This window comes from Panthera onca, chromosome A3, assembly GCF_046562875.1.
Source record: "Panthera onca isolate mPanOnc1 chromosome A3, mPanOnc1 haplotype 2, whole genome shotgun sequence".
NCBI lineage: Eukaryota > Metazoa > Chordata > Mammalia > Carnivora > Felidae > Panthera > Panthera onca.
In genome coordinates, this window is record NC_138341.1 from 116,967,099 (window position 1) to 116,992,161 (window position 25,063).

Sequence of the window (25,063 nt, forward strand, 5' to 3'; positions counted from 1 at the left end):
GATCAGGCAACACCAGGCTGTATTGTGATGTGGCCCCCTCTGGCTGGAGTTGAAAAGCACCTGCCCTTTCTAAAGGGATTGCTCTTTTGTCCCATTTTCATTTCCTGCCAGGCCAGCTGCTAGAACATTCATTCATCTGAGACTGGGAGGTCCCGACCCCTGTAGTTCACGAATATGGCCACTGGAGGGTGATAGCAGGGAGGGGCCTGGGTGTCCTGGGGACCTGGGAAAGTTAGGGAAGGTGATTTCCTATTGGCTTAGAAAACATAGTTAATGCCCATAACCAATTCATTTGGAACAATTTATCATTTGGGGACACATGGTGAAATTGTTTTCTACACAGGTACAGATGGGGTTAAACACCCACGAGAGCCTGAGAAGAAAATGTTCACCTGTGTTTCTCTGGCACCTGTAGTCCTTGTTGATAAATGTTGAGTAAATGTTCACTAAGCCTCCAAGACCAACACCTGGCATATCATAAGGGCTTAATAAATGTCTTATCCCTTCTCTTTCCTCTTCAACAGTAGTTGAGCTTGAACCTTAAGTATAATGTGTCTCTTACAGTTCCTACTAAAAAAAGGTAATGTTTTATAAAGATATGAAATAAAAAAGAAAATGACATATCTTTTCTACCAGATTAGAAAAAATAAAAAAGATTGTGAAAACCCAGCTTTCAATGTAATACAAAGACACAACAGGCTCTGTTATACACTGTTGGAGAGAGTGTAAACTAACATTTCTGCAAGGCAGTTTGGCAATGTGTGTCAACATTTAAAACATACATGCTAGTAGGAAACAATCCCAAAGGATAATCAAACATGCACATTATATTAGGATAAACAAGGTTTTGTTGCAATTCTAAGCAATCCTCAAATCTCAGTGGATTAACTAACAAAGATGCATTCCTTCGTCCCCACTGCTTGATCAGCAGGAGGTCTTGCTTTCTATGGTCACTCAGGGACCCAGGCCACTGGCGACTATCTTCACCTATGCTTCCATGGTCCATAGGACAGGGGAAGGTAATGTTGAGAATCAAGCATGGGCTGTTAACGTTTCCACTCACATTATCAGAGTCACTTTGCTTAGGAAAGTGGCCAATGCAAGTAAGAAGGCCATATCTGATTAAAAAAAAAAAACAATCCTGACTTATGCTTAGGGGGAGAACTTGAGATTTGTGAACTAAATGACCACTCTAGGCATTAAGATGTGTGTACAAGATTATCAGTTAAAGTTGCTGTCACAGAAACCCAACTGCAATGGCTTAGTGAATAGTAATTTCCTTTTGTCTTGCAGTAGAGAGGCTAGAATTAAGCAATCCAGGGCTAGAACAGCTGTTTGGGGAAATCTTCAAGACCCCAGTTCCCTTCTAGCATCTCCCCTCATCGTCCACAGCATATAGCTTTCATCCTAACGGTCGCGATGTGACTATTTCACCTCCAGCCATCACATATGAGTTTTATGCAGAGGTAAGGGGGAAGGACAACCACAGGTTTCCAGGGAGTTTTATCCATCAGCCTTCTACTTATATGTCAGTAGCCAGAATGGGGTCACTGCTACCCCCAGTGCAGGAGAGTTTGGAAAGGCGGTGAGTTTTGTAAACTGGAGATTTTACTGTCCTGAACAAGATCAGAATTATATATATAATACTGACAGAAAGAACTGAATATTAATCTTCAAAAATATTTCCTTGAGGTGTAACATGTGTGCGATAAAGAAATCTAAACTTTACAGCTTAGTGAATTGTTATATATGTATATATCTGTGTAAGCATCACCCAAATCAAGATAGAGATCATTTCTAGTACCCTAGAAAGCTCCCTTGTACACTTTCCCAGGCAAACTCCCACCCCCCCAACCAAAGATAACCACAAAGTCAGAAGATTACTTTTGACTGTTCTTTTTAAAAAAAAAATTTTAACATTTATTTATTTTTGAGAGACAGAGACAGAGCATGAGCAGGGGAGGGGCAGAGAGAGAGAGGCACAGAATCTAAAGCAGGCTCCAGGCTCTGAGCTGTCAGCACAGAGCCCAACGCGGGGCTCAAACCCACGAACTGCAAGATCATGACCTGAGCTGAAGTCGGACACTTAATTGACTGAGCCACCCAGGCGCCCTTTTACCTATTCTTGAACTTCATATAAATGAAATCATACAGAATGTGTTCTTTGTGTCTGACTTCTTTTGCTCAACTAGTTCCTATTTTAAATTGTATGTAAGTTATGGCATACATAGAATGATATGCAATCACTAAAAATAATAATGTTACCATATTACTTGGCATGAAATGATGTCCTTGATATATTATTGAGTTCTTAAAAAAGGTTACAATGATCTATTTACATAAAGAGACTCATTTATGAAAAAAAATACTAATGTATTATGTTTACAGAGAAAAGTTTGAAACAATATTCACCAAAATGCTACTTGTTATTTCTGGGTGTTAGGATGAAAATAGTTTTGACTTTATGCTCTTCTGTTTGGTTTGAATATTTTTAAAACTTAATTTTGGAATGGTTTTAAATTTATAGAAAATTTGCAGGAACAGTGCAAAGAATTCCTGTATAAACTTCATCCAGATTCACCAATTGCTAACATTTTGCCACATTTGCTTCTCTCTCTCTCTCTCTCTCTCTCTCTATTTCTCTGCCTGAATCATTTGAAAGTTAAATATCATTTGTTATACTCACTTACCCCTATATACTTAAGGGATTATTTTCTTTAAAAAATTTTTTTAATGTTTATTTATTTTTGAGAGAGAGTGACAGAGCATGAGTGGGAGAGGGTCAGAGAGAGGGGGACACAGAATCGAAAACAGGCTCCAGGCTCTGAGCTGTCAGCACAGAGCCTGACATGGGGCTCAAAATCACAAACTATGAGATCATGACCTGAGCCGAAGTCGGACACTCAACCGACTGAACCACCCCTTAAGTGATTATTTTCACCCAACTGTCCCAATCATATTCTCTATGGTGATTTTTCTCCCAATGCCAACATTTATTTAGTTCTTATGCCTATTTAGCTATTTGAACTTGTGATGAGTACATAACATTTTCATTAAAAAAAAGAAGGAAAGAAAAAAAGAAAAAGGAACCCGAAACCACTTGCATTAAGCCAAGTAAACTGGGGGTAAGATGCAATAGAGAGAGCTTATCTTCAAAGCCTGGCCTGCCTGGAGCCTCAGGAGTTAGCCCCATTGTTAGTGTCCCTTGATGTTTCCAGGGCAGCTGTGAAGTCCTGCGTCTGATAGACCTTGGGACCTTGCCTTTCTACTACAAGTGGATCTGGCAGCATCTGGAGCTGATAGACGACACATCTCTGAAGACCCACCTCAATGGTAACTGGCAGCTGCGCACAGCAGGGGGCGCCTGGGCCCTTCTGCTTCCAGTTCTCAGCCCATAGAATCTTAGACCTCTAGAGCTAGAAAGGCCCTGCAGGATGTCTGGTTTGATCCCCTCTTCTCCCAGCTGTGCAAACGTGGCCCACATGGCCCTGCCAGGAGAGGCTCCTGCCCCCCCTCCAGCTCCTCCTTTTTAGGCTTTCCCTTTGAGGGAGAAGGGTGGAAAGGAGCCTGGAGCTTGACTGAGCTGGGTTTGAATCTCACTGATTAGCTGAGTGACTCTGATGAGTACTTAAAGGGTCTAGGCCTGGTTTCTTCATATCTGTCATGGTCGTGTCATGGTTAGGAGCATAGACCCGGGAGCCAAACTGCTTGTGTTTGAATCCAGGGTCCTCCTCTTATGGGCTGTGTGATACTGGGCAAGTGACTGTGTCCCTGTGGATCAGTTCCCTCAGACTCTATAAAACAAGTTCATAGGCTTGTTATGAAATTAAGCAAATGGATATATAAAGCTCTTAGAACACTGCCTGCATTAGTGTATAGTAGATGTTTGTTATCTTTATCACAGGGGTTACTAGGGAAGCTGAATCAGATTGTGTATGGACAGGGCCTGTTAGTGCTCAGGAAATGTCATTTCTCTTCTCATGCCAGTTTTTTTCCCTCTCTTTTCCACTGCCAATCCACCAGAGAAAAAGCTGCATCCCATAACATTTTTTACCCAAAATTTATTTTTTGTGGCAAAATACACATAGCATAAAATTTTCTGAACCATTTTTAAACATACAATTCAATGGTATTAAATATCTTCATAATATTGTACAGCCACCACCACCATCCATTTCTTTAACTTTTTTCATTTTGTAAAACTGAAACTATACCTACTAAACAATAACTGATCGTTTCCTCCTCCCCCTAGCCTCTGGCAACCACCATTCTACTGTCTATCTTTATGCTTTCGACTACTCTAAGTGCCTCATATAAGTGGAAGCATACAGTTTTTGTCTTTTTGTGATTAGCTTATTTCACTTAGCATAATGCCCTCAAGCTTCATCTATATTGTAGTGTGTCAGAATTTCCTTCCTTTTTAAGCCTGAATAATATTCAACTGTATATATATATATCACATTTTGTTTATCCATTCATCCATCGATGGACACTTGAGTTACGTCCACATTTTAGCGAATAGTGAATAATGAGCATGAGTGTACAGTTATCTGAGACCGTTTTCTTTTGAATATACATCCGGAAGTGGAATTGCTGGGTCATATGGTAATTCCATTTTTAATCTTTTTAAGGAATCTCCATTCTGTGTTCCATAGTGGCTGCACCATTTTACATTCCTGCCAACAATGCACAAGTGTTCCAATTTCTCCACATCTTCAGCAGCACTTGTTTTTTTCTGGGTTTTTTTAATGTTTATTTTTGAGAGAGAGAGAGAGAGAGAGAGAGTGCACATGCATGCACACAGGGAAGGGGCAGAGAAAGAAGGAGAGAGAGAATTCCAAGCAGGCTCTGTACTGTCAGCACAGAGCCTTACACAGGGCTGGAACTCACAAACCATGAGATCATGACCTGAACTGAAATCGAGAGTTGAATGCTTAACCAACTGAGCCACCCAGGTGCCCCTCTTTGTTGTTGTTGTTTTTTTAAATGATATTGATCCTAATGGATATGAGATAGTATCTTGGTAGTTTTGATTTATATTTCCCTACTAATTATTATTATCATTTTTTATGTGTTTATTGTCCATTCATATATCTTCTTTGTAGAAAAGTCTATGCAAGTTCTCTGCCCATTTTAAAATCTGCTTGTCTGTTTTTTTGTTAAGTTTTAGGAATTTCCTGTATATTCTGGATATCAATCCCTTATCAGTTATGTGGTTTACAAATATTTTATCTCATTCCATGGACTGCCTTTTTACTCTGCTGATATTGTCTTTTGCACAAATTTTTTACATTTTCATAAAGTCCAATTTGTCCATTTTTTTCTTTTATTGCCAGTGCCTTTAGTATGTATCCAAGAAATCACTGCCAAATCCAATGTTGTGATGCTTTTGCCCTATGTTTTCTTTTGAGAGTTTTATAGTTTTAGGCCTTACATTTAGGTTTTTGATCCATTTTGAGTTAATTTTTATATGTGGTATGAGGTAAGCGTCTAAATTCATTCTTGTGCATGTGGATATTCAATTTTCCCAGCACCATTTATTGAAAAGACTGTTCTTTCCCCCATTGAATAGTCTTGGCACCCTTGGCTAAAATCATTTGACCATATATCTGAGGGTTTATCTCTGGGCCTTTATTTCATTCTTTTGGCTTATATGTCTGTCTTTATGCCAATACTACACTGCTTTGATTACTGTAGTTTTGTAGTAAGTTTTGAAATCAGGAAGTGTGAGCCCTTCTGCTTTGTTCTTTTTCAAAATTGTTTTGGCTATCTGGGGTCCCTTGAGATTTCATATGAATTTTAGGATGAGTTTTTTATTTCTGCAAAAAAGTCATTGGGATTTTTTTAAAAAAAATTGAGAGAGAGAGAAAGCACAAGCAGGAGAGGTGCAGAGAAAGAGGGGGACAGAGGATCTGAAGTGGGCTCTGTGCTGACAGCAGAAAGCCTGATGCAGGGCTCGAACTCATGAACCATGAGATCATGACCTGAACCAAAGTTGGATGCTTAACCGACTGAGCCACCCAGGTGCCGTGTCATTTGGGTCATTGGCGTTTCAATAGGGATTGCATTGAATCTGTACCTCCATCTGAGTGGTATTGAAATCTTAACAGTACTCAGTCTTCCAACCCATAAACATGCATTGTGTTTCCATTTATTATACCTTGATCTTCAGAGTTCTTTCTTTGTGCATCTCTGTGCTCTCTGGTACTCTGCTTTGTGAACTCTTGCTGTCTTGTCCTCCCTAGATTCTCAGTTCTGTCTCATCAATTCAGGGAAACTTATGGGATCCACCTGGGTTCCCCCTCCCTGCAACATGGCCCAGAAAACCTCCAAAAGCTCTAGGCAGTAAACTAGGGCAATAGTAGGGCTCACCCCATTTGTTTTCTATCTTACAGGGATGATTGTTCTTCATGGCCTGATGCCCAATATCTTGAAAGCCATTTTTTTTCATACATTTATGCTTGTTTTTTAAAGTAGTTTCAGGTGGGAGAGTAAGTCTAGTCCTTGTTAATTCATTTGGCTGGAAGCAGAAGTCTAGATCTGTGTTTCTTTCTTTCTCTTTTTTTTTTTTTTAGATCTGTGTTTCTTAATAGCTGAGTTTTATCCTACTGTATGTATATACCACAATTATTAAAGCAATGACCTTTTACAGATATTTTGAGTTATTTCCAATTTTTCACTATTACCCTAATGTGGTGAATTTCATCGTGTATTTATCTTTGCATATGTGTACAAGGCAACATTGTATAAAATCTTAGAATTACTGAATCCAGTAATTGATCCAGTGCATGCTGGCCATGCACACTTAAAATATTGATAGATATTGACAAAAAAGCCTTGTAAAAAGGTTTATTCAGGGCTTTTTGTATGTTCTCTGCTAATCTAGGCCTATTCTTTATAGATTTTGGAATTATTTCTATTAACATTAATTTTAATAGTTGACTCTAACACTGAAGATCTGTTTTTATTTTGTTATTAAAATTTTTTAAAATGTTTATTTACTTTTGAGAGAGCACGCATTCGAGAGCATACAGAGAAGGAGACAGAGGATCTGAAGTGGGCTCTGTACTGACAGCAGAGAGCCCCATGCCGGGGTTGAACCCATAAACCAACTGTGAGATCATGACCTGAGCTGAAAGTCAGCTGCTTAACTGACGGAGCCACCTAGGCACCCTTAATATATATATATGTTTATTTAAAAAGTTTTTAATGTTTATTTTTATTTTATTTTTCAGAGAGAGAGAGAGAGAGAGAGAGAAAGAGAGAGAGAGAGGTGGGGTGGGGGGAGGGGCAGAGCCCAAGCAGGGGAGGGGCAGAGAGAGAGGGAGGGAGATACAGAATCCAAAGCAGGCTCCAGACTCTGAGCTGTCACCAGAGACCCTGACGTGGGGCTTGAACTCACAGACTGCGAGATCATGACCTAAGCTCAAGTCAGATGCTTAACCGACTGAGCCACCCAGGCGCTCCTCATGTTTATTTATTTTTGAGAGAGGGATAGAGTGCACACACATGCGAGTGCACATGTGTGCAAGTTGGGGAGGGGCAGGGAGAGAGGGGGACAGAGGATCCCAAGTGGGCTTCATGCTGACAGCGGAGAACCTGATGTGGGACTTGAACTCACCAGCTGTGAGATTATGACCTGATCCAAAGTCAGAGGCTTAATCGACTGAGCCACTCAGGTGCCCTAGGAGATCTATCTTTAAAATCAAAGTTACAGATATTTAATTTTCAAACAATAAAATGCACACATTTTAAATGTGTAGTTCAATGAATTTTGACAAATTTATATCTGTGGTAATTGCGACAGTCAAGTTACAGAACATTTCCATCCCCCCAAAATTTCCTTGTGTCCTTTCCCAGTAAATTCCTACCCTTCATCTCGACCCTAGGTGACCACTGATCTGCTTTCTATTGCAATAGGTTAGATCTATCTTTCCTAGGGTTTCATATAAATGGAACCATACAATATGTACTCTTTTGTGCCTAGCTTCTTTTCATTCAGCATTGTGTTCTGAGTAGTTGGTTTCCTCCTTTTTATTTCTGAGTAGTATTCTCTTGGTGATCTTGTTAACTCTCATAGAGGGGATATTAAGTGCACTGTGCAGGGTGTAGCACATACTTTATCTAATTCTTTTTTTTTTTAATTGTTTTAAATGTTTATTTTTGAGAGTGAGAGAGACAGAGTGTGAGTGGGGAGGGGCAGAGAGACAGAGACAGAATCTGAAGCAGGCTCCAGGCTCTGAGTTGTCAGCACAGAGCCTGACGTTGGGCTTGAATCATATGGGCACGTATGGGCATGACCATAAGACCATGACCTGAGCTGAAGTCGGATACTTCACCGACTGAGCCACCCAGGCGCTCCTATCTGTAATTCTTATAATAATCCTATGAGGGTGCTGGAAAATTACCTCATCCAAGATTCTATGGCTCGTCATTTATTTATCTTTTATTGCTGCCTCTGTCCCCAGTCCCAGATAAATACGATCATATGATCTGTTAGTGGAAAGACAGAAGCTGTTCTTTTTTTTTTTTTTTTTTTTTTAAGAGAAAGAGAGCACAAGTGAGCAAGGGGAAGAGAGAATCAGTCCCACAAGAGGCAGAGTGGGAGAGAGAAAGAGAAGGAGAAGAAGGGCTTGCATTTACCCAACGTGGAACTCATGTTCACCTGATGTGGAGCTCCAACTCTTGAACCATGAGATCATGACCTCAGCCAAAGTCAGATGCTTAATGGACCGAGCCACCCAGGCCCACTTGTAAAGACATGAGATTTAAATCAGGTAGATTTGAGTTCAGTTCTAAGCTTCAGCCCTTTCCTGGGTGACCTCAACTCTCTGCTGTTCATTTTTTTTTAAAGTTCATTTATTTATTTTTGAGAGAGAGTGTGCACGTGCATGAGTGAGCAGGGCAGGAGCAGAGAGAGGGCAAGAATCCCAAGCAAGCTCTGCTGATAGCATGGAGCCAGACGTGGAGCTCGATCCCATGAAGTGTGAGATCATGACCTGAGCCAAAAATCATGAGTCAGATGCTCAACCGACTGAGCCACCCAGGTGCCCCATCTCTGCTGATAATTTTATTTCTTAAATGGAGCCAGTGACAGTTGTCTGGATGTAATGTATGTGCAGGCTCTGCTAAGGGCCTGGCACAAAGGGACAATACATGGAGACCACAGTATTTTCTATTTTCCTTAATTTCCCCATGTACCAGGCGAGCCAGGCAGGTGAGGATGGTATACCTTTCACCATCATCAGCAAAGCCCTCCTATATGCAAAGACCCATTAATGTGTTTTTCTGTGCTTTCTCTAACAGAACCTTCTCCTGTGGAGAGATTTAAGGAATTCCAGATAAAATCATATCCTGTACAGGACTTTAGTACTCTGAAACTTAAGCACCTCCAGAAAGCCTGGGAGCAACAGGGGTCCAGCTTCAGTAGGAGGATTAAAACCTCAGGAAATACTCTTCCAAAGACCTTGGGCCCGAAGATCAAGTAAGCTTAGCACTTGGCAGATAGAAGGACCCAGATTCTGGTTGCAAAGGAAGATAGAACTTGAAAGGACAGAATGTCAGGGATACTGAAGAGGGGCTGGCGGTAGCAGGCATAGCTCGAGCACAAAGATTGGGGTATATACGGAAGGAAGCCTATAGAAGTGCTTGATTGGAGACCCAGGAGCTGCATTCTCTGCCTGTAACCCATAGGGCCATTTTAGGTGGTCAGCTACTTCCTTTCTCAGGGAACCTATTTGAGGAAGAAGGGGCAGGACAGATCTGGCTCTGATATTCTGTCTGCGTGTCACTGGATCTTTTTGTTTTATTGTGTTTTTGTTTTGTTTGGTTTTGTTTTTGAGAGAGAGAACGCTCCAGAGTGAGTGTGGGCATGTGCACGCAAGATGGGGAGGGAGAGAGGGAGAGAGAGAATCCCAAGCAGGCTCTGCACTGACAGCCTGACTCAGGGCTCAATCTCACAAACTGTGAGATCATGACCTGAACCGATATCAAGAGTTGGATGCTTAACCAACTGAGCCAACCAGGCACCCCTTATTGGCTCTTTTTGACTCTGAGCCTCTTCAGAAAATTCTACCCATCTAAGGGAGGCAGTAGATAAGAGCCTGGGCTTTGGAGTCAGTTCAACCCAGGCTCAAGTCCTGGCTTGGCCACTTATTTTATCTCTGTGTACTTGGGCAAGGGACTTGACCTCTCTAAGCCATAGTTTCCTTTTCTGTAGATAATAGGATTCAAGTCTTGGCGTTGTTGTAAGCCAGCAATTAAATGAGATAATAATAATTATAGCTGACACTTGTAGAATACTCTGTGCCTGGTACTGGATTATCTAATTTAATCCTGACAATAGTTCTATGAATTAAGTGCTGTTATCCATCTCATTTGTCAGGTGAGAAAACCAAGCTACAGGGAGAGATTAAGCTACTTGGTTTGAGGTCATACAGGTAGGAAGTGGCAGAGCCAGGATTCAAACCTGAGCAGCTTATTAGTGCTCAGCCTTGTTTTTTGGTACAACTGTCATGACTGGAATGAGGATGCACGATGAGGGCTGCACTTATGCCTTAACCCAGAGAGGCTGAGGAACAGGAAAGGACACTCAGTGGTACCTGCCTAGAAGCAGCTCAGTGCTGGACCCAGAGCAATATCATACCTCTTCTCCTTCATTAAATATAAAATTAAACCATCACAATTATACTAATAGGAACATCACAACCTCCATGTTGTCCCAAGTACCACTTCACTCAAGTCCTTTGCCTATTAGCATTTCCAGCCCATCTGTCTCCATAAGGAGCATCCCATGACTTCTGAGTTGTTATTCCCTCTGATGGATATTCTTTCTGAGGGAGTCCCAATCCTAATTCTTCGGAAAGTAGGGATTGAACGACCCAGTTCCTCTGCTGTAAATCAGTAAGGGAGAACAGACAGGTTGGACCCAGAAGTGAAAAATAAAGGGCATGCTGGGCATGTGCTACTCATGTATGCATCCTGGGGAGTGAGAACTGTAGGCTGCCTTGTTTATGTGTTGGGTGAGTTTATGAGTTGGGTGACTATATCGGCTATATTCTCAGCCGATAAATAATTATTTTTCCCTGCCTGTAATCCAGATAGCATAGCCTGTCTCTTCCGTCTACCTTGCCCAAGACCAAAGAAAGCACAACAGGATTGCCTGTGTAAAATTAATTCCAGCATGAACAAAATACAGTATCTACAGGCTTCCCAAGGAAACCTGTTAAATAAACAAACAAACAAAGCCATCTCTTTTTGCTTTTCTGCCAAGAAGGACAGCCCCAACCTGTGCTGTGTCCCCAGGGACATAGAGCTTACCCTGTGTCAAAGCAGTCTATTCTATATTGGACACCTCTGACTTAGAAATTTCTTCCTCATGTTGAGCACACGTCAGCCAGCCTGTAATTCTCACCCATCAGGTCTGGCTCAGCTGTATAAGATCAGCAGCCCCTTCTTCCACATAACAGCTTTCAAGTGTTTAAAGGGGTTCTATTTCTTCATCTAAGTCTCCCCACTATTCAGCTTCTCCGGTTCTTGACATAAACTCTTCCAGGGCTTGATTTTGACTTTTCTCACTTTCTGAGGTGGTGTGAATTCTCCAGGAAGGGGAGGTTCTTAAAATGCAGCAGAGTGGGAGCTCACTGTCCAGGACCTCATGAACTGGCTGTGTTACAAATGAATCCTCTTTAACAAGTTGTCAAATTTCAGATCTAGGCATCCACATTCCCTCAAATGTCCCATGATCAATACTGAGTATGGTGAACTCCCTGAGGAGGCTGCAGTGGGCACCTACATCAAGATCCACACTGTAGAGGAAGGAGAAACTGTGGTAAGTGTGCAGAGAGCCTCATTCATGTGGGCTGGAGTGTTAAGTAATAGCAGTAAAGGTTTAAAAACATTCCACTCTATATTTGGTGATGTTAAGGAGTATTTTTGACTTTTTTAGAGATGATAATGGTATTATGGTTATGTTTTTTTAAGACTCCTTGTTTTTAGGAGATATGTACCAAAATACTTACAGATAAAATGATATGACATCTGTGACTTGTTTTAAAATAATCCAGGAACAAGCCAAGTAGTACTCTCTTACCACTCCTGTTCAACATTGTACTGAAAGTTCTAGCTAGAGCATTAAGACAAGAAAAGGAAATAAAACATATTTGGGGAGGAAGAAATAAAACTGTCTTTGTTTGCAGGTGTTTGATTGTCTATGTAGACAATTCCAAAGAATCAAAAAACAAAATGAAAAAGTCCTCCTGAAGTGAATAAATGATTATAGCAAGATCACAAGGTGTAAGTCAATGAACATTGAAATTTGAAATTAAAAACACAATACCATTTATAGTAACACCAAAAATGAAATACTTAGGTATAAATCTAACAAAATATGTTCAGGGTCCATATGCAAAAAAAAAACCCCTTTATTGATTATAATGAAAAAATTCAAAGAAGATTTAAATAAATGGAGGAATATTCTATGTTCATGGATTGGAAGATTCTATTGTTAACATGTTAGTTCTTCCCAACTTGATGTATAGATTCAATACAATCCAGGCCAAAACCACAGCAAGTTATTTTGTGGACATTGACAAACTCATTATAAAATTTGTATGTTAATATACAAGTTAATATAAGCAAACTGATAGGTCCATACAATGAAATATTGTTCATAGATAAAAATAAATGAACTATCAAGCTATGAAAAGACATGGAGGAAATCCAAATGGCTATTTTAAGTGAAATAAGTCCTGTATGAAAAGATTAAGTATTCTATATTCCAATTGTATGACATGCTGGAAAAGGGATAACTATAGAGATAGTGATCAGTGGTTGCCAGAGGTTTGGAGTTCAGGGAGAGGGATGAATAGGTAAAGCACAGAGGATTGTTAGGACAGTAAAATTATTCTGTATGAAACCATAATGTTGGGTACAAAACCTTAAGCATTTGACAAGATCCATAGAACTTTACAGCACAGAGCGTGAAGCTTAATGTATACAGTTTGTGAAAACAACAGCAAAAAAGTTATTTAGGAGGCAGAGGATCCCATGAGGGAATGCAGACTATGACCAGAGAATCTAATGGTATTACAAACATGTGAAAAAACCTCAGGAAGAGGGTGGGAGAAAAAGGTGCTGACCTATGTAACGTTGGAGGTGACTGGGTTCTGTGAGATGGAAAGCTGAAGAAATCGCACATGAGCACTGTACTCTAGTTGATGAAGTTATTACCCATGGGTGGATGCTTAACAGTTCTGATACTGTGTACTGAAATGGATCAATTCAGTAAGTGAATGGCAGATCATGGCAGCCAGATTTCTCACCACTGGAGTAGAAATTTACAGATAAACAAGGAGGAGGCTAGAATGATCCATGTGGTAATGGATTAGTTGAAGACATTAGTATGAACCCCTATGTAGCTGAATATAAATACAGATGGTTACACGTGGAAATATTTACAGATATGTGTATCAATATGTATCTTTTGGTCTGTCAGCTGACAGGGCCTAAAAGAAATGATACTCCAGTAGCCGTGAGCACTCCTAGCACCCTGATCTTGGTTTCTAATACCATTCTTTATTAAGAGGAACAAAGTTTTGTGGCACCTGGGTGACTCAGTCAGTTAAGCATCTGACTTTGGCTCAGGTCATGATCTCATGGTTTGAGGATTTGAGCCCAGCATAGGGCAATAGTGCAGAGCCTGCTTTGGATTCTGTGTCTCCCTCCCTCCCCAACACCCCACCCCACCCAACCCCCTCTCTCTCTTAAAAAAAATTATAAGTAAATAAATAGATAAATAAAAAAGAGGAACAGGCTTCTTGGAAAATGATTGATTCTAGGACTAGGGCAGGAAATAGACTAGATGGGCCTGGAGCATTTTGTAGTGCCAGGGAGTAAGGAAGTATTGGGCAAAAACACTACATTGATTGTGGCAGGCCTATCAAAGGGACACAGGTATCAACTGAAAGAGCTCCCAGTGGTCAAAGCTGGAACAATTTGAGCAACAAAATAAAATAGTATTGGGTTATAACCCAAAGTATACAGTAAATATCCCTGAGTACATACTGGTATAATGAATAAATTAATAAAGACTTAGACTTAGACTTTAGACTTAGAAGAATTGAGAAGATAATACAGAGTTCCCATATGCCCTCTACCCAGTTTCCTCTATTATTAATGTCTTACACTAGTAAAATATCTTTGTTATAGTTAATGAACCAATATCGCTGCATTATTATTATTAACTCAGGTCAAGGAGTTATTTGGATTTCCTTTTTTTACCCAATCTCCCATTCAGAAGAATTCCAAATGATTTACATAGATACTTGGCTGTAAAGCAGAGGATGGATAACTCCCGTTCCTTGGGTGTGGGCTGCACATAGTGACTTCCTTCTAAGGAGTACAGTATGGAAAGGGAGAGGGGGAAGAGTAACTTTACAGTGGAGGAACCTGAGAAACACAACCTTAGCCAACCTCCACAGTTAAATTGTGTTGATAGTATGTCCCTTAATATGATGAAACGGGAATGTGATGTGATGAGGATGGCATTTTATGTCCATGGTCCTCTTCCCAACAAGCCGCAATCCCCATCTAATAATGGGAACTAATCAGACAAATTCAAAAAGCTGGGTATCATACAAAATACTTGACCGGTACTCCTCAATAGCTGTCAAGGTCATCATAAATCAGATAAGTCTGAGAAACTGCCCCAGCCAAGAGGAGCCTAAGGAGAAGAGAATAAATGGAGTATGTGTCTTGCATAGGATCCTGGAACAGGAAAAGGATTGGGTAAAAAAATGAAATCCAAATAACTCCTTGACCTGAGTTAATAATAATGCAGCGATATTGGTTCATTAACCATAACAAAGGTATTTTACTAATGTAAGACATTAATAATAGAGGAAACTGGGTAGAGGTTATATGGGAACTCTGTACTATCTTCTCAATTCTTCTAAGTTTAAATTGTTCTAAAAAATAAAGTCTATTAAAAATATAACTACCCAATAGTTGAGGGAGTGGGGAGCATATGGATGAAACACGTTTGGCCACGAGTTAATCATTGTGGGAGCTGGGCAGCAGGTGAACAGCCAAGAGAGGGCACAAGGGCTTTCTGGTGAGTAGTAATGGGCCTCCGTGTGCTGGGGGAGGGGCTGTCTTCTGAAGCCCCATGTGTGGTCATCATCCTGTGTGTGGTCATCATAGTCTAGAGAGCTGATCTCTCGACATGCCCTTACTGCTGTTCCTCAGTTAACAGTATCTCCAGGGTCCTCTTCATGCCCTTGTCACCCCATGTTGTAGTAGGCTCTTAATGCTCCTGCCCACTGGACTGTGAGTCTTTGGATGCAGGAAGGCCAGCCACTGCTGGGTGGGAGCCCTAGTCCCTAACATGGCCCTCCCTCAAGGCTGATGGAATATTTCCAAGCTCCTCCTTTTGTTCTGCAAAACTCTGCCTTGTGCAGTTTTTAACTAGCTCCTCCCCCAACATTTCCCCACCCCCCGCAACCCCAAGAACAAACAGAAGAAATCAGCTTCCTTGCCACATGATGTACCCTTAGATATTTAAAGAATGCCATTTTGTTTTTCATTCAACATTTCTGGAGCCAGGCACAGTACCAATGCCCCATTAATTATTTTCTTATTCAGTCAAAACATCCTCCATCCCTTCAGACAGTTTTCATGTGATGTGGTTTCCAGCCCTCTTGTGGTTTACTACACTGCGGTGCATTCACGTTTCTGAATAAGGCACTGAGGACTGAACACCGGGCTCCTGAGGCCAGCACCTGGCCTGTGAGTGCAGCCTTGCATATCTCCAGGCAGAGCAGCTGGGGATGCTGGTCACCCTGAGCCTAATGGAGGCACCAAAGGGCAGAAAGGGGGTGCCCGGTTGGGTAGATGGTGACAGCAGTGGAGGCTATGTAAGATGGAACAAGAAGGGCACGGTCTGTGTTGTCAAGGGCCTGCAATCCTGTAATAGGGACCTTGGCTTTGATTCTCTTGGAAGTCCTAGAAGGCTTTGGGTGGGACTCCGAGCAAAGACCCAACACAGGGCTCAGCACATAGAAGCCTCCCCACATATGTGTTACATGACTTTTGTGGTGAAAATGCCTGATGTGTCTTCGGTAAGACTCTGTTCTCCCTGCTTTCAAGGCCCTGGCTTCATTTGTAGGAGAATGAATAGTGATAGCTGTGCCTGTGTATTCACCTAGGAGATCACGTTTGTCTAAGCTGGGAAGCAGGAATATAAAGCTGGTTCAGTCCTGGAAACAGTGGAAGTTGGGGCCTGCTCTGTTTTGAGCCAAGAGGTGTAGGGGAGCCAGATTCTCCAGAACAGACAGACTGAGGCCTCAGATTGGGCAGAAAGGATATGCCAGATTGGGGTGAAGGGCAGGGGGTCCTTATCTTCATTTTGCTTCTAATTAGCCAGCTTGAGCAAATCACTTTACCTCTCTGAATGTGTGTCCTCATCAGAAAATGAGGAAACTCACCTGGGTGAGCTGCTAACTGAAATGTTCTGTGACCCCATTTGAGCATTAATTCAGCAGATAGTTCTTAAGCATCTACCGTACACTAACCATGGCCCAAAGTGCTGGTGTGGGCAAGTAAACTGACATCCTTCCTGCCCTCATGGGGCTCATGATCTAGTCTGGGGACAGACAATAAACAGATAAATTAGCAAACATAAAATGTTGTAAATTGCTGCTAGGAATGGAATAGAAAGTTGGGCTGGGGGGCGGTGGGTGGGTTTCTTAAATGGAGTGATCAAGGAAGCCCACTCTGAGGAAGTGATGTGTAAGCTGAGACCTGAATGGTGAAAAGGACAAGCTGTAGACAGCCTGGGGTAAGAATGTTCCAGAATGAGAATAGTAAGCTCAAAGCCTGAGGCCAGAAGGAGTTTGGTGTCTCAAGGGGACCAGAAGGGAGGGCAGCACAGCTGGAACAGAGTAAACAAGGCAGGGTGGCATGAGGCCAAGCTGGAGAGCGGGGCAAGGGTGAGATAGGCCAGGTCTTGGGGGTCACAATGAGGAGTTTTACTTTATCCTGGGTGCCCTGGGAAGATATTTGAAAGGTGTAGGCAGAAAAGAAACCTAACTGGCTGGTGTGTGTGGGATGGGTTGAGGGTGGATGAGAGTACTCGCCGACAATGCTGCCTTCAGTAGGTCCCTGAGCAGATCACTGGGTTCAAATCCTGCCTCCACGTCTTTCTGTCCTTGGGCAAGTTACTTAGCCTCTTTGTGCCTCAGTTTCCTCAGAGTATAGTGGTTAGAAGCATGGACTCTGAAAACGGACCCCTTGAGTTCCAATCCTAGCTTTATTGCCTCCATGCTGTGGGATGTTGGACATGTTTCTTAACCTCACAGCATCCTCTGTAAAATGAGGATAACAATAGGACCCACCTCATGGGGTGATTGTGAGAGTTTCATATGAGTTACTACACACAGAGGCCTGCAGAAAAGACAGGGGAGGGTGTGGTGGCTGCAAAAGGGAAGATTTAGAAGGGGAAGACTTGCTGTTTGAATTCTGTCATTGTCCCAAGGAAGAGAAAATGCCTTCACTTGACACAAGAGTTGAGATTGGACATTGGGGAAACCTTGTGAAATGCTATGCCCTGAAGAGGGACTGCCTGAGTGTGATTCTTAGAAAGACTGCATGGAGGTAGGACACTGACAAAGCACCTACAGACTCTTCTAACCTGATCAGCCAGCGGACTTTGATGTCATGTAGCAAAAGGAACCCTGGACTTTCCCTGTCACTTGCAGAATGGTCCCCAGATGGATTCGTCTGCTTTGTGGGGCCTCGTTTTTCCCATCTAGAAAATCTGCTGGTAGAAGTGGACGGTCTCTGAGGTTGAGCTTTCTGGGACTTCTGTTCTCCAGGGCCTTCACCAGATCCTCCTGCCGGAGAACCAGCGTGACATGCGGCCCCTGGTCCTTGTGAGCCTGGGAGCCGAGGTGATACGGATAAGGAGAGAAAAATTTTGGGAACTGATTGACAGTGAGGTAAAAGAGAAGTTGTACAGATTCCAGATCAAGTACCCCAGGTCAGTGCTGGAAATGTGCATACATCCCATTAGATTGAATAAACAAGTTTTTGCCTATTATTTTAGTAAAAGTAAGAAAAAAGTGCTAATATCTAGTGCTGAAAAGGGGGGAACGAGACTGGTGGTTATTAGTACCCCCTAAATTGTCTCAATCCTTTTGATAATAATTTTAGCATTATGTTTCCAGGACCATACCCTTTGAAGTAAAGGTCTACCTGTGAATTTATCTTCATATAATTAAATTATGTGAAAAGCTACCTGTGCTAACATGTTTATGGCAGCCATATTCATAGTAGAAAAACCACTACCACCACCACACATGTCATACTATGGGGATAGTTTAGAAATTGTGGTGCATTTCTTTTATAGAGCATAACCATTTTATTGAAAAAATTGGTGAGTTTAGGGGCACCTAAGTGGCTCAGTCAATTTAGTGTCAGACTTCAGCTCAGGTCATGATCTCATGGTTTGTGGATTTGAGCCTTGCGTTGGGCTCTGTGCTGACAGCTGGGAGCCTGGAGCCTGCTTCAGATTCTGTGTTTCCCTCTCTCTCTGACCCTTCCCTGCTCATGCTCTGTCTCTCTCTGTCTCTCAAAAATAAATAAATGCTTAGAAATTTTTTTTTAAATGTAAGTTTAGGTTGCCTGGGTGGCTCAGTCAGTTGAGCATCTAACTTCGGCTCAGGTCATGATCTTGTGATTCGTGGGTTCAAGCCCTACATTGGGCTCACTGCTGTCAGCCCAGAACCCACTTTGGATCCTCAGTCCCCCTCTCTCTGCCCCTCCCCCCCTTGTGCTCTCTCAAAAATAAATAAACTTTAAAAAAATGTTTTTATTTGTAAATTTAATGGCTCTGTTGCAGGAAGGTAAATAGATGATATAATGATACATGAAAAGGACAAGGTGCAAACTTGTATATATACTATGGCTATGTCTTTGTAAAACACAAGAGAAAAATCTAGAAGGAAATAGCAAAAATGGTAACCTCTGTAATATTGCCACATTTGTAAGAGTCATTCTGTCTGGAAGGTGAGACTAAAAGGTACTTCCTAGTTATCGTTACATATTCTTCTCATATTTGTTTTTTGCAATGCATATGCATTGCTTTTATAATGAGGGAAGAAAAGAAATATTTTTTAAAAGTTGTTGTCAGGATACTGGCATTCCAAGTGAGGTTTTTCTCTTTATTCTCCAAATGTTTGGTAATGATGATATATTACTTTTAAAATTAAAAAAATTAATATCTATCTTGAAAGATTTGATAAAAAGATTTATTTTTTACTTTTCCCTTGTTTTCAAATTTTCCAGAGTGAACACTTATATAACACGAAAAAAAACCTTTATTTTTTTATGTAAAAATTAACTGGACCAGTAGTTGCAAAACTATTTTGAATTTTTTTTTTTTAACGTTTATTTATTTTTGAGACAGAGAGAGACAGAGCATGAACAGGGGAGGGGCAGAGAGAGAGGGAGACACAGAATCTGAAACAGGCTCCAGGCTCTGAGCTGTCAGCACAGAGCCCGACGCGGGGCTCGAATTCACGGACCGTGAGATCATGACCTGAGCCGAAGTCGGACACTTAACTGACCAAGCCACCCAGGCGCCCTGCAAAACTATTTTGATCTCACACTGTTATTACTAAAAAGTGTTTGAGTATATACCCCCTAGAACATATATGTGAATATGAATAACATGTATTAATTAATTATTATTGTTATATACATATATTGCTGTACTAATATATACATTATTGACATACCGAAATAGATCTTTAAGAAATAAGACAAAAGTAAATATGAATGAGGTCCTACTATTTTTTTCACACAACCCAGTGGATCTTGTTCACCTCCCTGGGTGACATGCTCTGTATCCCCACTTTGGGGCCCCCAGCTTAGACTCCTGGTCTTACCACTGGGCCCCCTCCTTCCACCTCCTCCCCACTAGATCCTTTCTGCATACTGTGCTCTTGCGAAAACCCAAATCTGGCCATGTTAAACTCCTTAAGACCTTTCAGTGGCATCTCACTGCTTATGGATAAAATGCAGACTCAGTGCCGGGTATGTGACCCTTCATGGTGTGACCCTTCACCTCCCCTGCAGCACTTCTGGCCACCTGTAACCCACTCTGGCAGCTCAGGTAGATTGCCTCCTGGACCCTGTATATATTTGACTTTGCCAATGCTGCCCCTTCTGCCTGAAATGCCATCCCCTAGTCTTGCCACTCTTTTTTTTTTTTTTTTTTTTTCTGATAAATTCCTGCTCATTCTTTAAGATTCATCTCCTCCAGGAAGGCTTCCCTGACTAACCCAGGTTGCGTAAATACCCCTTCCTGATACTCTCTACAGGGCTCTGCCATTGACCATTGTATTGAACTATAACTGTTTAGAGCTGGGTAGTTTGTACAGTTCTTTCCCCATCACTTGATTAATTGCTTCATGAAGGCGTGGACTGGGCTTTCCCTGCCCTTCATGTCTGACTTCTACCTATGCAGTACCCAGTACAGGGTAGGTATACAATAAATGAATGAATGAATGAATGAATGAGTGTATGAATAAAGCATTCTCACTGCAGAAAACTGGAAAATGCTGAGTGTTTTAAAAAGTGAAAACTAGAACCATTTGCATTCCTCCAACAACCCCATGTTAGCATTTTGTGTATTTCCTTTTACTGTATGTATTTTTTTTTTTTTTTTTTTTTTTTGCTACATGGATATGTGCCAAATATGCATTTATCATTCAGGTGCACAAAGTTTCATAATGGAGATTATACCGATTATGCAATTTTGCATCCTCCCCCTTTTCTCTTTTCTTGCGGTCAGACATGGTTTTGCTGACAGGTGTGGAAGCAGGTGGTTCCTAGTGGTAAGGAAAAAGGAGGTGTGAAGGCAAGCAGATCTGTAGAGTTACTGCAGCCATGTCCAATAAGCATGTGAAAGAATTCGATGTGGGATCTGTATGACTTTGGATAGGTCATTTCTCCTCTCCTCAGAGTCAGACTTCATTCTGCAAAACAAGAAAATGAGACTAGACCAGTGTCTCTTCCCAAGTATGGAACGTATGCATAGAAGATTTACAAGACGATTTTAGCTGGTATACTAATTGACATTTTTAGCTTTCACAGCTATGTACTTATTCTAGTATGAATTAGAAAAACAACATGATGAGTCACCTGGGTGGCTCAGCTGGTTGGGTGTCCAACTCTTGATTTTGGCTCAGGTCATGACCTCGCAATTTCATGGGTTCAAGCTCCATGTTGGGCTCCTTACTGATGGTATGGAGCTTGCTTGGGATTCTCTGTCTCCCTCTCTGTCTGTCCCTCCCCAACTTGTACTGTGTCTCTCTCAAAATAAATAAATAAACAAAAATTTTTTAAAAAGAAAAAGAAAAACAACATGACTAGTTCACTAAACTCATGGTTTGACAGATCTTGTTGCTGAGAATAAGGCCAAAGTAAATATTTAAGTAAAAGAAACATGGCAGATTTAAGAAAAGTTATTAATAAATTAAAGAACAGGTGATATGTAGATATGGCCCAAATTGGGGCAGTTTTTTGCGAAAAACAAGTTGAGAAGCACTGGTTGTCCCTTGCAGTTCAAAGATGCCACAATTCTCCAATTCCTGTGTACAACCAATAGTTAGAGCCACCTACTCAAAAAAAAGGATTTAAGGAGAACTAGATCCTCAAGTGATGCCTGGCATATGATGGGTATCAGTTAATGCCTATAGAATTGAAATTCAGAAAAGGTTTCCGTGGACTTGAGAGGGTGGCAGATGTTTGAGCACTCAGCATCTGTGCTGTCCAGTCAGCACTCCGCTGCAGTGATCTGCAATGCTGACAGACGGAATTCTGGCTTATTCATTCAGTGTTTGAACTCCTGGTTTCTAGACTGCTAAAGCAGGCAGAAAACATATCCATTATCTAGCTCAAATCCTCCATGTTGTAATTGAGGACTGTGAAGCCCCGGAAAGGGGACGTGACATCCTGAAGATGACAGTCAGTGCCCGTGGGATACCTGTCCTGTGAATGCCACAGGCTAGATAACCTGACACATCTCCCCCTGCAAGGCGTAGGGAGGGCTGTGGGGAATGTGATGAGTATATAGCTGAGTTCCCAAGACAGAAGGGAAATCTCCAAGGGCCAAAAGGAAGTAGAGCCTAAAAGCCACAGCACAGAGTGTGTGATCTAGTGTGGGATTGCCCGGCGGGAGTGGGCTGGACTCGGGGTTAAGGGCATCAGGGGCTGGAATTTTACACCTGCAGGGACACATGAAACTAAATCCCCTGCACAAAGCTGAGGCTTTTAGAAGAGCTACCCTGTTTTGTGAAAAACTAAACTAGAAATCAACATGACCCATCAGCATCAAGGAATCTTGTCTGTCTTAACTTGGACTCTGGGTCCCCCCCACCCCGCAAAAAAAGAGACCCCTCCCCCTAAGAATCTATAATCACATGCTTGCCCCTCATTGGTTTTGGTGAGTCCTGTAGCATCTTTGAACCCCAGTTTCCATGTTTCTGAAATGTGGTGGTTGTGAGGATTACACGAGTTAGCAAGTAAAGTGCTTGGCCTGTGAGACGTGCTAAGTCAGAGTTGGACATTGTTGTTTTTATTATGGAAGAAATCAGGAGTTAGTGGAACTTTTTAAGTGGAGACTATCCAGTGCTGTGCTGGTGAATGTTTAACAACTGACTCTCTGGGAGGTGGGTGGGAAGTAAGCCTGATTTGAAGTGTTTACTGATTTCTGTGGTGTGTATACTCCCACTATGGCCAATTTTGAGCTCCTAACCCTGTGTCACTGAACATGGGCTTGAGGAGAGATGCATGTCATTAGCACTCTGAGCTGAGAGGGGCTGACTTTGGCACACCACTGAGACCAGCAGACCTAGCTAGTAGCCCATTCTGACCTCTGGGTTTTTTATTGAGTTGGTGTCTATGGATCAAAGTTGACTCTCTTCTGGTCAATAAAATGTAGCTGGAAGAATGTTCTAATTTGTTAGTGACTTATTAGGCTTGCTTCCTAGGTGAGAGTGTAGGCAAGTCAACAGAAATAGAACATGCCCTTGCCTTGCTGTGGTCTCAGAAGGAAATAAACCAATGAGTGCTGAGCCCACTCCCCTTCCCCCACTCTTTTCCGCCTCCCATGCTATGAGGGAAGGGGATGGAGTAGAGCCAGGGCACCAAGACCAGTCCAAGGCAGCTACCAACCTACTTTCTGTCTCTATAGATTTGCCTGTTCAGGATCGTTCAATGTATGGTCTTTTGTAACTAGCTTCGTAGCATTATGTTTTCAGGTTTCATCCATGTTGTAGCATATACTGTTAATTATCATTCCTTTTTGTTGTCAAATAATATTCCATAGCATGTACCTATCATACTTTATCCACTCCTCAGTGGATGGATGTTGGGTTGTTTCCACTTTTTGGCCATGATGAATAATGCTGCTGTGAACATTCTTGTGCAAGGTTTTACATGGACAAAGGTTTTCATTTTTCTTGGGTTTATACCAGAAGTGAAATTGCTGGGTAAGTTAACTCTGTTTAACCTTTGAGGAACTGCCAGACTCTTATCCAAAGTGGCTGCACCAGTTTACCTTCCCATCAGCAATGTACCAGAACCCTTGTTTTGATATCTCTACCTTATTACACATTTTTATCTATTTTTTAACTTTATTTATTTTGAGAGAGAGATAGAGTATATATGCATGTGTATGCATGCATGCAAGAGCAGGAGAGGGACTGAGAGAGAGGGAGAGAGAGAATCCCAAGCAGGCTCCACACTGTCAGTGCAGAGACCAGTGTGGGGCTCCATCTCATGAACTGAGAGATCGTGACAAGAGCCAAAATCAAGAGTTGGATGCTTAACTGACTGGGCCACCCAGGCACCCCTGTCCAGTTTTTGTTTGTTTGTTTGTTTGTTTTGTTTTTTAAATTATAGCCATCCTAGTGGGCATAAGTGGTATCTCATTGTGGCTTTGATTTACATTTCTTTGATGGAAAATGGTTACCTATATAATTTAAATTTTTAGTAGCCACTTTATAAGAAGTGTAATTAACTTTTAAGATATATTTTATTGAATTCAGTGTATCTCAAATATTACCATTTCAACACGTAATCAACATAAACATTTTTAATGAGATTCTCTACATTTGTTTTTGTTCTAAGTCTTTGAAATCTGGTGTGTAGTTTACACTCACAACACATCCCTCATTCAGATTGGCCACATATCACATACTTAGTAGCCACATGTGGCTCATGGCCACTGCACGGGACAGTGCAGGTCTAGGGGAAGAAAGTGTGGAAAGGTAGAGAAGGCAGAGAGGAGTCTGGAAGAGGCACACAGGTGGGATGGAGCACACTGTGTTTAGGAATTGAAAGAATGGCAGGAGGCAAGGCTGGAGGGGCAGTGGGGACAGGAGGAGCAGGTGTGGGAATGTCAGCATCTGTGTCTTACCTTCAGTGATGAAGATATGTGCCAGAAGTTCCTCCAGGAGAACAGCTGGAATATCTTTCGGAAGGACCTGATGCAGCTGCTGCTGAAGCCTCGCCAGTGTCCACCATTCATTCCAATCCGGCCCAAGAAGAAAGGGATCTACAACCCCAAGAGTTTGGTGCTGGATTTGTGTAGCCTCGACAAGGAGACTAAACCTTGTTATCCCATTTTTATGGCACCCCAGAAATACCTCCCCCCATTGAGGATTGTCCAAGCCATCACAGCCCCCCGGTACAAAATCCAAGAACTCCTGCCTCAGTATAAGAATGCAGGAGTCCTTGTTTAGACCCAATAAAAGATGGGTTGGTCACCATGTTTCCTGAGTGACCACCACGGGGCTTGTGGGGCTTAGAGTGGGGGGCTCCTGGGGGCTGTGGGTCCAGAGAGATGTGTGGGGGCAGCAGCTCAGGCACTGTCTCCCTTGACACTTTTGGGGCTTAGTGGATGGTCAGGAGGCTGGGTGTGGATGGGGTAAGCACTGGGGATGGTCTCAGGGTGGGAGGGTCTTACTGGGTGAGATGGACGGGAGGCACCGAGGGG

General features: G+C 42.0%; 1 protein-coding gene across 1 annotated transcript in view; it reads left to right on the forward strand.

Annotated features, from left to right (window-relative positions):
• CNBD2 (cyclic nucleotide binding domain containing 2) overlaps nucleotides 1-24,838 on the forward strand; it is a 50,781-nt gene extending 25,943 nt beyond the window's left edge. Inside the window, exons 8-12 of the mRNA XM_060616798.3 lie at nucleotides 3,219-3,333; nucleotides 9,307-9,484; nucleotides 11,710-11,830; nucleotides 17,874-18,037; nucleotides 24,491-24,838. Coding sequence (XP_060472781.3) covers nucleotides 3,219-3,333; nucleotides 9,307-9,484; nucleotides 11,710-11,830; nucleotides 17,874-18,037; nucleotides 24,491-24,809 — 897 coding nt within the window. The 3' untranslated portion in view covers nucleotides 24,810-24,838. The remainder of the gene's footprint in view (nucleotides 1-3,218; nucleotides 3,334-9,306; nucleotides 9,485-11,709; nucleotides 11,831-17,873; nucleotides 18,038-24,490) is intronic.
• The last annotated feature ends 225 nt before the right edge of the window (nucleotides 24,839-25,063 follow it).